We start from the raw sequence: 14,760 nt of genomic DNA on the forward strand, positions 1-14,760 counted from the left end.
ATTTGTCAGATGGTAGTCACTCCTGCTCCAAACCACATCCTTCTAAAAAGTGACATACAATTGCAGGACTTCACTATGGCCTCCAAGAAATAGTCATGCAAACTTTTTGTCATTTCGTTGTAGCACATTTTTGAGCTAATCAAACGATGAATCTTAAAATATACTATTGAACTATAGCATCAAATCTATTGCATAAGGAACTCAAACAATGCAAAGTACTAGGAAGAAGAGACCTGCACCCACAATGCCAGTATTACAATTATTTTGTAGTTATTATTTATTATGACTGTTAAATACAGTAAATTCTGCAGATTCCTACACTTTACTTAAAAATGGTTTCAGTGTGTCAGCACCTATCACTGCAAGTCACCGTAGAGCCTTCATCCCTGTACTGTGGGAGCATGTATTTCAGGGTGGTGAAAATGAAGCAAAATATGAGCACTGTCCCAGGAACGAGTCCACCTAGCCAAATGTGACACTTGATAAAAGTGAAGGGTGAGTTAGTGGGTCACAGCCGCACTCTGCTTCTTCCCACGACTCTACCAATAAGAGCTAACAGCGTCATCCATTATTTCCTGGAATCCAAACATGAAAATGGTCTCCACACCCAAGAATGTGAAGCTTTGAGGCGTGTTTGCCCATGTGAATAAAAGCTCCAATGAAGACACTCTGCCCGGAACATCAGCGTTTGTCTCCAATTCTGCTTGCCCCCATCCGCCCCACCTCCCCACCTCGGCATTGAAAGCTGCTGTGGGATACACTCCATCTGTTTCTGACCTTTCCCTGCAAGCTATTAACACATGCATGCTCTCTGTCTGTGGAAAAACTATATTGTGTGCAGTATGTCATTAGTCTCTTACACAAGTTAATCTATTGATTATATGGTTTTGTCAGTGTGATAATCCAAGAAAGGCTAACCAGATCAATTAGATGCACATGAATACCTGATTTCCTTAAATAGTGGCCTACACACAGTCCCTTAATTAATAACCATGTGCATCGTCCACATCATATTAATAATGCTTTCCTCAAATAGTTGCCTATTTTATTCTCTACGTCTGACCTAGGGGGTATCAAGGGATAAACTGGAAAAACTACCAACCATGTGTTGCAGTAGACGCTTTTACCACAACAGACATGGCATATATAAAGCTTAAGTTTATGTCTGTGTTTTAAAGAATCTGAAGTAATAGAAGCTAAACTATAACGCTGAACTGAAAATAATTTGTGGATCCAAAACATACAAGAAAAATAGCATACCTCGCTACAGAGGAATGGAGAGAAAGCTAATATATTCAAAAGTAAGACCTATTGTAATGGCCAGGCTGGAAAAAAGTCGCCATACAATTTCAATGTAAGTTTTTCATGGTATTACATTTGCATTTATTATTGTTACAATTTAATTTACTAAACATAGTTTAATCTTATAAATACTTCAAATACTCCTTCAACATTGTCCACCCTGTATGTTATGTCAAAATAACTACAGTAAGTATAATTACTGGTACTCTAAAAATATATTATCAATAAATATTATAAAAATGCATTCAAAAATAAAACTAAAGGCCTCCACTCTGATAAAAACCTTACCTCTAATAAATGCCGGACACTACCTGTAGCTGAGAAAATAGCCCCCACGGATCCAATTGGCGTAATTTGGATTAAGTAAATGTATATACAATGTGTCCGGTCCCTTCTCTAAACATCTTTGCTTGCACAACAGAGTCAAAGTCACCGTGACAACAAGGCAAAATACAATAAAAATCTACTTACAATTATCTGTTTCAAATTAAACCAAAGTAGCTCTCCACTTCCATGTCACCAAAAATGTCTCCTCTCGAAGCCGTGTCTATTTTACAATCCCAGCTCATGTTTCTCATGAAGTTAGTAGTTGAACCTGGAAAATCCCTGAGTTCCCATCGTGTCACAGGCTGCTGCTGCTGCTTTAGGTTGTATTCAGGCCATGTTTCCATTATGACCCAAAAACAACAGAGCAGCACGACCAAATAAAGTTTTATTAGGTATACCGGTACATAATATGGCAAGAGGTGTTTATAAAAGAAACATTGCCATCTGTATGCAGCTGCTGTGCTCCTTCTGGCCAATAGAGAGTGATGATGACTGAAGACAACCAACAGGTTATGTTGTTGTCCCAGTAAGTTTGACATAAAGATCATGTAGAAGACTACTTAACCAATTTCCACTCGTCTTTGTGGAGGGGTGGGGCATGGGTAGAAGAAGGTAAATGGTGCTTCACTTCAATAGCGCTTTTCCACCTCCATGGTACTCAAAGCACTTTGACACTGTTAGCTAAAAATACTTCACCGTGATCATTGGAGGACGGAGGATGGAGGAAGCAATCTCCTGGTTGGAAAAGGACCACTCTACCACCTGAGCCATGCCGCCCATCCTTCATTCTCATCTTGTGTTCTCCTAAAATCAAGTTAGCTTGAGCTTATTATCCTCATCCGGCTCCTTTCAGCTTTCCCCTCGCCACCGTGCATTATCACACTGGCATGTTGTATGCACACCTGTCCCTTGTGGCCTGTTGTCATGGCAACCCAATGTTAATTTTTACAGACCGCTTGCTGACAGACTCACACACTACCCCTTTTTCTTTCTGTGCATCAATTATGACAACAAAGTGAGACGCAGTTGTGCACCGACAGGCTGGTGTAATTCCTGCCACCTTCGTTAACAATGACAGTTCAAAGAGGGCTTCAACGCAAAACATTATGCCTTTGTCCTTCACATTTTTTTTGATGATTAGTTTAACCAAAAGTCGGTCACACCCAAAACGGTGTTTAAGTTCTAGTTGGATTGTGGCCAGCTATCATGACTGATAAAGCACACTTTTGAACTTTGCGGCACTCACCTGGAGCAATGAGAGGCTGCGCACTAAGTGCTGTGACACTGCGGCTCATGTTGATGGCTTGGGCCTCTGTGACCGCCGTGGCGTCCCCCTTCTTTCCTCCCTCAGAAGACGTGCTCTCAGAGGAGCCCGTCTTACCTCCTGCGGAAAGTTGGCTGGCCCCCTGGCCGGGGTTTTTGATGAGCGAGGCAGGCTGGATGGGGACGGGGGTTTGCTTCAGACTGAGGGCCTGCAGGGTCTGAGAGGAAGATGTGGTCGCCACCTGCTGGCCACGTATGGCCAGATTTTGAACCTGATTCTGGAGAGACAGAAAAGGGGAATGCACTTAAAACTAAAACTCCATGCAATACAATTTTTTCTCATGTTCATTTCTTGTTAGAATTACAGTTCAGAAATAAATTACATGCACCGATAGTTTCAATCAATTTTGATGATGTTTTAAATATAGAGAAAAAGGAGAAATGAATATTTGCAGGTACTTGTGAGGAGGCCTGTGTGGAGCTCTCAGACTGCACGGCGGTCACTGTGGCCGTCGGAGTGAAGATCAGCTGCGACGACAGCGGAACGGCTCGGCCCAAACTCCTGGCCACTTGCACAAGGTTACTTTGCTGGGCCTGGAAAACATTGCTCTGCTGGGCCTGTAAAAAAAAAACACATGAAGAACATAAGACAACAGTTATATTTGTCTTCATTGTCATTTAATTGTTTTAGAGTTAATGCTAAGTTTCAGTGTTTGTAAGACAAGCCATCTGAAAAGTGGGTTATCCTAAAAGAGGAATTCCTCTGATACAACTTCAGTTAAAAACAATGGTTGTAAATATTCCCATATTCTTCTGTAACACATTATTATGATTAGCTATCCACATACATACACACAAATAATAATTTAAAGTCTATGTTCTCTGATGCTGATATATCATACGTATGTGCAAGCTGGTGTGAATGCACCCAATGACTGTGCTGTTTTCCCACCATCTGTGCACGCAGGTACATCTGTGCTTGACTGGCTGTGAGGGTGGTGCTTGAAGGGCTGCCCAGAAGAACCGCCTGCTGGGAAATACTGGTGGGAGTGGAAGGGATGCTCTGCGCCCGGCTGATCAGTTGAGCTGTAGCCGGCGAGGTGGTCAGGTTGATCTACAGGGGTTTGAAGAATGTCAGGAGAACCACATTAGGGATTTCAGATTTTCAATACACAGTAATAACATCACATTAATATTAGGGTTAGCGTGTTAACGATAAACGTGTCTCTAGTCAGCTAGTCCTGACACTTCCTCATTGTCACTCGACAACCACAAGATGCATTCAAGGACACTCTGTACATCACAGCAGCGTCTTTATTTCACACATTTTACATTAAAGTCGTCTTCAAACTAGAGAACTTGGAGATGTCAATTTGTCAGTGATGTGATTGATAACATTGCATGTGCAGGAGGTGTTCCAAGTCTGAGCCTGAAAACTGTTCTTACCGTGGCCTGAGTTGACCCCGTTTGCTGAGATGGCGTGCCATTCTGGGAGGAGTTCTGGCGACCAGCTGCAATACTGGCCTATGGCAAGGTGGCAGAGACAGCAAGAAGGAAAGTTATTTAAATGGTCTCATCTACTTTGCAGAAGTATGTTACATATTGGGGCCGCACAGTGGTAGAGTGGTGGGCTCGCAGGCCACACAGCTAGGACATGCGGCGATTATCGGTTTACTTAACATGTATAATGTTTTGCAGCCTTGAGCCATCATGGAATTGTGTTTAGAAGTTGAACTATGTTCTGTCACAACTTTGACACAGTATACAGGCGCAATAGCATCCTTTTTCAAAATGCATTTATACCGTACTTTCAACCAATTGCTTTTGTAAGGGAGTTAATTCAAAGCAGTCATCAGTAAAATGAACACTGCAAAGAACAAAACTTGAGATAGGCTTCTATCTGTCTTGTTCTCTGCAATTGCTTCGTCCATTTGTCTTAAACCGAACCATTTTGGAAAAGAAAAACAGTATCACTCAGATACTATGAACATCCAGCAGCAACACAACGTTTTGGCATGACTACTATTTTGATGAAAGCTTGTCAAGCATTCGTTCACTCTGCTTTAGCTGGATGGCGTTACCATTGTTCATCATCTGTGGTGCCATCAGCTATAAATTTCATTTTTGCAAATTTACCGTTCACAAAAATAAAACGATGTACTGTAGAACATAAATACAAACAATATACAACACATTAAGTAAAGGGACCAATTAACAGTAGGTAAAAATCTATTTACAGCTCAGTCAAGCTGCGGTTGTGTCCACAATTAAGTAAAAAACACGGTAACTCGGTGGGGTTCCACACTGGATCAAAAAGCAGGTATATCACCTGCTGCACGGCGGCCAGGCTCTGCAGCTGAGCGGTGCTGAGGCTGTGCTGCTGCTGCAGGGCGGCAGTCTGCAACATGAGATGCTGCTGCTGGGCTGCGTACATCTGCTGCAGGTACTGGGCGGCCGTGTTGGGCTGCCTGTGGAAAGCTTGTTGGATCACCTGCACGAAAGAGCAAGAAAGACAACGGATAAGGATCCTACCCGAATATTCTCACACTGGCAGCGTGCATCTGGCAATGCATCTAGGTTCCTCTAGCTCTTGGCTGAAATGACCATTGCTCCATTATGCTCAGGGGGCTCCTTGACGACAATAGTGTGTGTCTTACAAAGGCGATGAGACCGAGCAGGAGAAAGGAAGGTCTAAATAGCTTAAAAACCTGCTGTCAAAGCGTGGCCACTAAAAGTGGAGCGGCACTCATTCGGCCAGTGTGGAGGCTAATCCTGGGGTCAATGGGTCAAGAGCACTAAAGCAGACAGCATTCCTCCCTTCAACTAGCCATTTGTTTGAATACCCTGAAGGAACAAACATATCTCATTTCAGTTGTATTAGGAGTTAGAAGGCATTCAAAGTAATCACCTGGACAGTTTGCCGGTCGGGTATTCCACTGTAAACAGAAATTTGAGGCACTGCCTGTCTCGCTGTAGCGGTGGTGGTGGTGCTAGTGGAACTACTACTAGCGCTGCTATTGTTACTATTAGTACTGCTACTAAAAGCAGTAGTAGAAGGAGTAGTAGTAGTAGCAGCAGCAGTAGTAGTAGTAGTAATAGTAGTAGAAGCGGTCATGGTGCTACTGTTGGTGGCTGTGGTGGTAGTGGTGGTGGAGAAAGAGCTGGTGGTGCTGGAGGAAATTGTGGTCCCGGTGCTGCCGCTCGTGGAAGCTGGGGGCCCCGGCTCGCTCATAGTGCCCTCTGCTCTTCTCACCTTTGACCCTCGGCTCTTCTGAATGGCCCTCCTGTGTCTGGAACACAGCACAAAAGTAGGAAAGAAGTTTGATGTCGGAAACATCACACAGGAAGAGTTGGGAGGGCAAACAACTGGCAACTTTGTATACAATTTGAGTCACATGTGGTTCAAAAGGAAAATAATTTGTTTTGTCTTGTACACTTTGCCAAATAGGAGTTTTGCATTCATATGAGAATTCACTATAGTATAACAGTACCCAAGATAAAAACAAAAGTTTTATGGTGGTCAAAATTTGACCTGAGTCAAAATTTCCGCAAATCAAAGATTGAAAAGCCTTCTGGAACAGTTTTGTTCAGGCTTCGAGGCTCCAATGCAAAACAAAAGAACACTTTTTAGTAATAAATCACACATGGCAATGCCAGCTTTCACCTTCATTTCAGGTCAACTGCAGACATTAACGTAAGTAGTGGAATTGATACTGTTAAATTATGTGTCCAAGAACAGATAAATTTAAAAAATGCCTGGAAATAAACTGCTTTGCCTCCCAGTTTGATTAAAAGGCACACAACTTGGCAGAATATTTTTTCCGCCACTGCTGACAGAGTGGAGACACAGAAACAAGAACAAAGCAAGTAAAAAAAAAAAAAAAAAAAAGCGAGGGCGAAAAAAAAGCAATTTGGTTTCTGTAATGAGATTCTGATAATTTAGCATAAAAAGGGTAGTTATATTGAAGGCTTCACCCTGACAACCTGCAGAATGAGAGCAAAGAAAGGGTGCTGGAGGCAAAAAGAAGATGAGGCTAAGAAGTCTCCAAAAGGGAATAGGACAATCTTAGAGGAACACGGTTCCCGAGCTTAGAAGAGCTTAAAGTGAGGAAGATGGAATTTCCAACCTTGAGGTTAGAGGTGCATTTAATTAAAAGAAAAGGTAGGGTGTGGGGAGGAAATGAGGCAGAAAAAGGTTGCGGGAACAGTTTGGGGATTTTAAACATGTCTGAGTGTCAAGAGGGTTTGATGGAAGTAATTAAATAAGGACCAACGCAGCTGCCATACCAGTATTCTAAAGCTATTACCACCTCCTCGCCTTCCTCCTCATTAGAATTTGGAACGGATTAGAGGGCCAAGCCTAAGATATACAACCCACTTGTACTGAAGACTCCTAACTTAATGAAATTCTTACATACCATATGTTATCTTATTTCCAATAAGTGTGTCAAGTAAACCACAGTAGAGAGGGGAATCAAAATGGTTTCAAAGTTTAAAATAAGATGGGAATGGCAAGGGTGATATAGAGGGAGCATCTCATTGTAGATGATGCACATAAAAATGTATCAATTTTATACCGAATAGGATGAATACTACATTTCATTAAAGGCATTAAAAACAGCCCACCTACATGTTTAATGAGTGACAGCAATGAAATCCATTCAGACAACAAGAGAGCTACGGTTGTAAACAAAGCCTGTCTGCCTTGCTGATGATGCACGGAGGAGGGCAGAGGAGGGGAGGGAATCCCCTCTGGAGATGATGCCTTTGGCCCTAGTCGCCGCGAGAGGAATCACCCATCCATCAGTCACAGCGTGTAATAGAGAACCCCCCCCCCTCTCCCAAACATCCTATTTGGTATCCCGCATTTTACATCTGTGTCCAGGCTCATGCCTCCAGTTGCAAACGTGATTAATACCCCGGAAGAGTGACCAATCTGCGGACAACCGTCACTACAATACTACTTCTAGAGCCTCATAATGATGCTTTCATGGACGCTGCAGCAGATAGAAGATTTGTGAAGTCAAGAGGAGGAGAGAGGAGAGCCGTTAAAAGGCTGTCAGACAGACTGGCTGGCTCTACGAGTGGAAGCCTCCATCAGCGCTTTCCCTCAAGGAAACAACCCCAGCATCCAAACAAACAATTTAACGCCAGCTCACAAATGTGTACATTTTTTTTTTTATGTGAGGAGACAAAGCCCCATAACCCCTGGTGCTCCTACCTCCTATGGCCCCCCCAACGCGATGCAGGGGTATGATGTCCCATCCCCCGGGAGCGTGCTGTCCTACTTCAGGATGTTTCTCTTCTTTGTCTGCCTTCCAGTGAGTGCCTGCTTGCCTGCCTGACTGACTGACTGAATACATGCGTTTTTGCCAGCGTGCTATATGAGCCCACCTTCCCCCATCACGCCCCCCCCCTCCATCGACACCTCCACCTAATGCACAGTGAGCTTGACGTCCCAGCATCGACACCCCAGTCTGCCAACCAGGCCGCAGTCTGCCTCCTGATTATGTGGTATCCTAGCGACAGCCAACGGGGTGACTGTGGAATCCCCGTGCAGGGAGGCGAGCTGATTGGATGAATGCATCCTCTCTAATGAAGATGATGGTAATGATGGTTTGCCCCCTCCCCCTATGCTGCCTGGATTTTTTGCACGCGTAAACCCTCTGACATGACGTCCAATATTTTCATCACTTTTGTTGTTCTGAATATAAAAATAACAGATTTTTCTGAAAACAATACATGTTTTGATCAATTGTTTACATGTCCATCTTGGTGCCTCTATAATTCCAAGTCTCTTCTACAGTACATCTTTCGTATGGCTGAACTGATTCATTTGCACAAATAACCAGCAGCTGTGTGGAGGCCAATTTGGTGTCAGTCAGTCAGCTAAGGACAAGAGTGGTGACTCACCCACTGCCTCTCCAGCAGGACTGAAACACACATGAATTTGGGAATGCCATTTGAAGCTATTTCAGTCCACAGAAGGTGCCTTGCATATTCCCTTAAATACCTTGCATACTTATTGACTCAGCTGCAGAGAGTATCAGTTCATTTTGAAGGGGGCATCTGCAGAATACAGAATACACAATAAACTGAAGCTACAAACAATAACCCACACAGAAAGCTTTCCAGATCTTCCAGAACCTGCACCTATTCCTGCTGTATTGCCTTGGATTACCAAAACCGCCTGTTTTAATATATTCCATATTTCCTGGAAACCATTAGCGTTAGCTCTGTGCTAACATGGTGAAATCAGAGCAGTGAAACGGTGCAGCAAAGCGAGAGGAAGGCAAGCTATATAAGGAAGTCTGGCTCATTATGACATCATTGTGAGCCTCTCCCCAAACTTCTTTCAGGACTCACTTCCAAACGCACAGACTTCATTATCTGAAACTTTGGCATAGTTAAACACAATGATACAACATTCTAACAACATTTATAGGTCACAAAAGTGGAAAAAACAGAACAGGTCCCCTTTAAGCAGTGTGGCCTAAATTGTCACATAACATGCATGGGTTGATATGACAGGTAGGTTCTGAAAAAAGGATGAAGGCAACAAATCATCAGCCATGGAAAGGAAAAAAATCCACCAAAAATACAAAGCCATAAAACAGCAATTCTTTCTCATAAAATGAAATGACTTTTAGACTTTTGGAATTCAAGACGCTCATTCGATGAGAAGGCTCGTCATTAATGTGGACTAAAGTAGATGGAATCAGAGAATAATGGCGTGCTTATGGTCAGCCCCGACACATTAAGACGGCCCCCATACGTCTGGCTCTGTGAAATGCAGTCTTGTGAGTGCCTTGTATTGATTGGGGCTAACCATGCATGAACCTCATTGATTATCATCTTCTCATTAGCATATAGATTAGCTGGAGGTGCAGTCGGAAATGCCGGTCCTTGAATCTGGCACTTTGCGAGCTGAGCTGTGAGGGCGGAGGGGGAGGGATGTCAAAAAAAAAAAAAAAAAAGAAGAAGAAAGGGACAATGACAGCGCTCTTCCTCCGGGTATGAAAGCCCTGCTGCCTAAAGCGTTGAATGCTAAAATAAACACTTTTTAATGAAGTAAAGGAGGATTTAGAAGAGGAGCTTTAAAACAAACAAACCACATCTTCTGTTCAAAGGGAACACAAACACAAATTATGCTAGCTCGCTCTTCCGGGAGGATGAAGAAAAACAACAATCTGGCCTCAATATGGGTCTTAAAAATGGATTCCTAAATTATGTTTAAAAAAAACAACACGATCATTGTGATTTGCTTTGATTTCTTTGAAGGCAACTTGAGAGGAAAGTGGAGCCATTCATAGAGTGACTGACATGTGATCCCCCTTGCAAGGTATATACTGTAGGATAACCATCACACACTTATAGAAAAAAATCAATAGACCCTTGCTCAAATAAAGCCATGCCATACAATAATATAATGGTATAATGGTAGGTGAAACCCTGGCTGCTTTTTAGTACTACCATTGGACAATTTTATGGGATTATTACGCTTTTTCCACATTTTTTACCTATAAATGTTGTTAGAATATTCTCGTGTTAGACAATGCCAAAGTTTGAGATAATGAGGTTTGCGCATTTGAAAGAATTTTGGGATGGCTCTGAACGCTCAGCTTCTTAGAGTTTTTTCTGACACGGGTTCACTCTGACATCCTTTAATCTTCTAAATCTCCTCGACCTTAATTTGGATAGTGAGAGCTGTATGCAGTTTATCGGTCAATCAACATTCCCACTCATCTACTCAGAATAAATAGTGGCCCAAAAGACAAGACTGCAGGAACCATTGGCTGAAATGAGTTACCTTAGCAAACAGCACACATTCAAGACGAAGGAAAACCAATAAATCCAATAAAACCAATAAATCTGTTTGTCCAAATGTTGCCTAAAGAAAGTCAAACATCAAAAAAAGTATTCAGCAACATCAAGCGGCCATGATGAGGATGGTAAACTGTCAGGGTTTGCATTTTTTGCGTCCATTCATGCCTGCTTCAAATGTCTACTTTCCGATAAAAGCGGATATAGGACTATGGTTGTTTTGGCCTCTCTGTTGATTTCACTAAAGTGATTTTTTAATCAACCACCTCTTCATCATTGGCTCAAAGCCTGGGCCTAGTTAAAATGATCACTTATTTTGTACAGACGATGTAATAGTTTTTAGTCAGGTACAGTTAAATTATTTGGACTTCTCGTCTGAATCTGGCACCCTGAAGAATGGTTGTGAATTTTGTGCTATGTATAATATTTATTTATCATCAAAATATCAGAGTAGTATATACCAGGGCAATCGCTTACTTACTCTAATCACTTTGTTCGATAAGGTCTGTGAGGAGAGCCAACTCAATGCTATATTCCAAACCGTTCTGCGGATTGGATTTGAGCTTGACACGTGTGTTAGAGTGTGCAAAACTACCATACTACAACCTACTACTACGGGCTAAGTGGGTTGCTTTCCAATAATTGAGACATGACTCTGATGGACATTCCTTTCCACAGCTGAGTGGACCAGCACAAAGACATTCTGGCTCACTTCCAGGACACACTCCAGCATAGTAATACAATAGTGATGCAAAACACTTGACTGCACAGCTTTTTTTTTTATTTTTTAACGGGCATACATCTCTTATCTGTTCTGTGGACTTTTAGATAGTACATTATACAGTATAACCCCCTAAAAGAAGCCCAGCCTGGGAAAAAAAGCAGTAGCCTGAATAATGCTACTGTCTCTGATCTATAAATACCACAATGAAATAGTTCTGGCAAAGCTTGCAGATTAGGAACACACACAATCTCTGATGAATTACTCTCATAGGCTTCTTTCACACAAGGAGAAAAAAATAAATAAATCAGATCACGTACGAGCCCAAAAGTGGCTTCCATTGAAATATCAGTGAGTTGCTTTGTTAATTTGTAACTCTTCTGTAAAATATAGTATAATAATAAAATGATATTGTATTGCAAATGTTGCACTGAGCTGACCTGTCTTTTTTTTTTTTTTACTTAAATTCAGTCAAACTTCAAAGCTTGTCTCACAATGTCCATGGTTGCAAAGGACACACACTTCCTGTCGCTTCTTCTTTATTGGTGTTCGTAGGATTCTTTGTTCGCTCAGCGAACTGGGCAATCTAGCAATCAATTTTTTTTCCCGATTTTTTGCGATGCTATGGGTACTGGAGTATTACATTGGACAAGTGCAGTTACAGTGTATGGTCATGGAAACAAACATTAGACCCACCCTTGTTTCTTCAATTTTAATACTTGGTAATTAAATGTGCATTTGTTTGGATAGATGTAATAATATTAACAAAAAAAAGCTCATAAGAATTAAATTTTTCACTTTTCCATGACAGTCGATGTAAAATGTGGATAAAGTGCACAATGGTGATTTTTTTTTTTGAAGCCACACACACGATTGGAGAGAGACATGGACAAACACAGCAGATTAGCATTGAAGCTACAAACACACAAAACAGTGTTTTCTTAAAAAAAAAATCTCAATTCCACCGGACCTTTTGAGACATATTATACATATTATGGTTAAATGTACAATATCATTGTTGTCAAGGCATCTGTAAAGCTGATGTTTATGGTGAAGAACGTAATACTGTGTATTCCAGAACATAAACTCCAAAAGGGCTGTGCTTTAATCGGCTACATAAAAGTGTCAAAATATTAGTTTTAAGAAGGATGCACTGCAGGTTGATACCACTGCAACACTAAAATAATAACAATATTGATGTACTGGCAAGATTTTTTAAAATTAAACTCTTGTATTTGAAAGCAGCATGGTGTACCTACTGTTGAGGTCACGTTTGACCCACACGTCCTCGCGTGATTTCAGACATATGTAAACTCATGTAGGGGTTTATCGCCTAGGGCCCGCTATTCTTGCAAGGTGACGACATCCACTTGTCAAAAACAATCTCCAAGACAGCATCAACGGATGCTACTTTTTATGGCACCGAACAAGGGTAGTATACTCTACGTACCTCTCGTTGCACAGTACACTGGTAAAGGCAATCTTGATCAATACTGCGCACAGTGTAAATGTATGTCAATGCACAAGCAATGCATAAGACTGTCCTGTCAACAAGCTAGACGTGCTTGTCCATTTAAAGGCTGCACTCACGTGCTCGTTTTCATTCAAGGCTAACTATGTTAGCATTTAGCACGCAGTGAATTCCATCACAGTCCAAGTCAACGTTAGCTCGTGACAAATGGGAATTCATGAAAACAAACACTTACGAGGACCTTCATGCCCAGACGACACGTAAATGTTGCCGTTTACACATGCTAACGAGAGAGCCCTCCCGCGTTCCAGCACACAAACAAGCAAGATAGCTAGCAACCACAACACGCACTGTCGCGTACCGCTACGTACCGCTATCGTCAGCCTCAACCCGTGAGCCTGCCGTTTTGCTGTTGTGCCTCGTTGTTTTTTCTGCTATTCTACTCCATTTGTGGTGGGCTTGGCGGTGTCCTACAACTACTCGACGTGAAGCAGGAGCAATGGCAGAGAACCAGCAACTTTTTTCATTTGCATTCCAAACTGGTAACGTGACATAAAAGCGACCAATGAGAAGAGAGTACGCGGGGAAGGAAGTCCCGCCCCTTCACAGGCCTCACACTTGCCTCCTGTCTGCCCTTGTCTCCTCTTCCATGGCCTGTCAGCCCAGAGCGATGTTTTCATTCCCATAGCAACCGAGGGAACCCTTTAAAAGCCTCAAATCCTGCACATTGGATCCAAATGGACACGATTTCCTTTTTACTTTCCACTTTTTTTTAAATAATAGGGATAAAATGTGTAGCAAAACACATTTTAAACACTTTTCCTTGGAATTTAATGTATAATATATACCTGTTTACATACTGCATCTTTTTAACAATTGCACATTTAACTGATAGTTGAACATTTCCCTTTCAATTTGCACAATACATATACACAAATACTGATAATACATAATATACAAAGGAGGTGTAAAGTATATTATTATGTAAAGTGTATCATTACTGTGGGCTGCAAATGGCTGTGGCTTTAAGGTATATGAATCCACAGTGGCTCTTGCATGAAAATGAGGCAGCATGCTAATAAAACCAGACAGCAATGAATTGCTAATGTTTCCAGGGAGCCACCATTGTGTTGTAACATGAGAGGGCAAAGGCAAAGGGCTGCGCATTCATCTTCTTACAAACACTGAATAATTGATCACAATATGACGTATTTGCATGGCGGCTGAGTTAATTACGAGCTTGCTCATAGCTCCCTGGGCACAGCATCAACACTGTTTTACCGCTGTAACTTGGCTGACCCCCTCAAGGCACATTTTGAGACCCCTGGGTCAGGCGGCCCGTGCATATGAACACAATTTCAGAGCTGTATGAACAGAAGGACAATATGATGCATGCAGTGCCAATATGAAACTGGTTTACTGACAAAGAATGATCATGTTGTGAAAATGCTGGATCCGATGATTCAATTACAGTATGTGTTTGGGTTGTTTGTCACTCATAATATGTAACCAAAAAATATTTTACTTGGTTATTTAAAGCACATTTTTCATCAAAGCACAAAATCATGAGAGAAATGCACACTACTTGGTACAAATAAACATATTATAAAATAGTTAAAATTAAGATTTTAACATGTTAGTCTTTCAATCCATTTTCTATGCAGCTTATCCTCACTATGGTAAAAAAAAAAATAAATAAAAAACCGTAACATTCAATGTTGTTATTTGATGTGGTCTAATGTTTAGAGCAGATTGTATGACACGATAAAAATAATCGATGATAGAATACGACAATCAGAATAATCTTAAACTAGCGTGGGTCTATCAGATATATAGTCTGGCTCCCTGGCCG

At 41.7% G+C, this 14,760-nt stretch overlaps 1 protein-coding gene across 4 annotated transcripts in view; it reads right to left on the reverse strand.

Moving 5' to 3' along the window:
* The window catches only part of phc2b (polyhomeotic homolog 2b (Drosophila)), a 39,238-nt gene that overhangs the window by 6,968 nt on the left and 17,510 nt on the right, over nucleotides 1-14,760 (reverse strand). For 2 of the 4 annotated variants that reach the window (XM_058055805.2, XM_058055806.2), the window contains 6 exons: nucleotides 5,801-6,182; nucleotides 5,222-5,383; nucleotides 4,339-4,416; nucleotides 3,845-4,006; nucleotides 3,352-3,510; nucleotides 2,876-3,170 (listed from right to left, as the gene is read on the reverse strand). In XM_058055805.2, the coding sequence (XP_057911788.2) occupies nucleotides 2,876-3,170; nucleotides 3,352-3,510; nucleotides 3,845-4,006; nucleotides 4,339-4,416; nucleotides 5,222-5,383; nucleotides 5,801-6,124 (1,180 nt within the window). In that variant the 5' untranslated portion in view covers nucleotides 6,125-6,182. Of the gene's footprint in view, nucleotides 1-2,875; nucleotides 3,171-3,351; nucleotides 3,511-3,844; nucleotides 4,007-4,338; nucleotides 4,417-5,221; nucleotides 5,384-5,800; nucleotides 6,183-8,113; nucleotides 8,251-13,279; nucleotides 13,455-14,760 lie in introns of those variants that run through there. The other 2 variants (XM_058055804.2, XM_058055803.2) reach the window with 2 other exon arrangements.

Source organism: Doryrhamphus excisus, linkage group LG18, assembly GCF_037039965.1.
Source record: "Doryrhamphus excisus strain RoL-2023G ecotype Guam linkage group LG18, RoL_Dexc_Guam_v1.1, whole genome shotgun sequence".
In the NCBI taxonomy this organism is placed as follows: Eukaryota; Metazoa; Chordata; class Actinopteri; order Syngnathiformes; family Syngnathidae; genus Doryrhamphus; species Doryrhamphus excisus.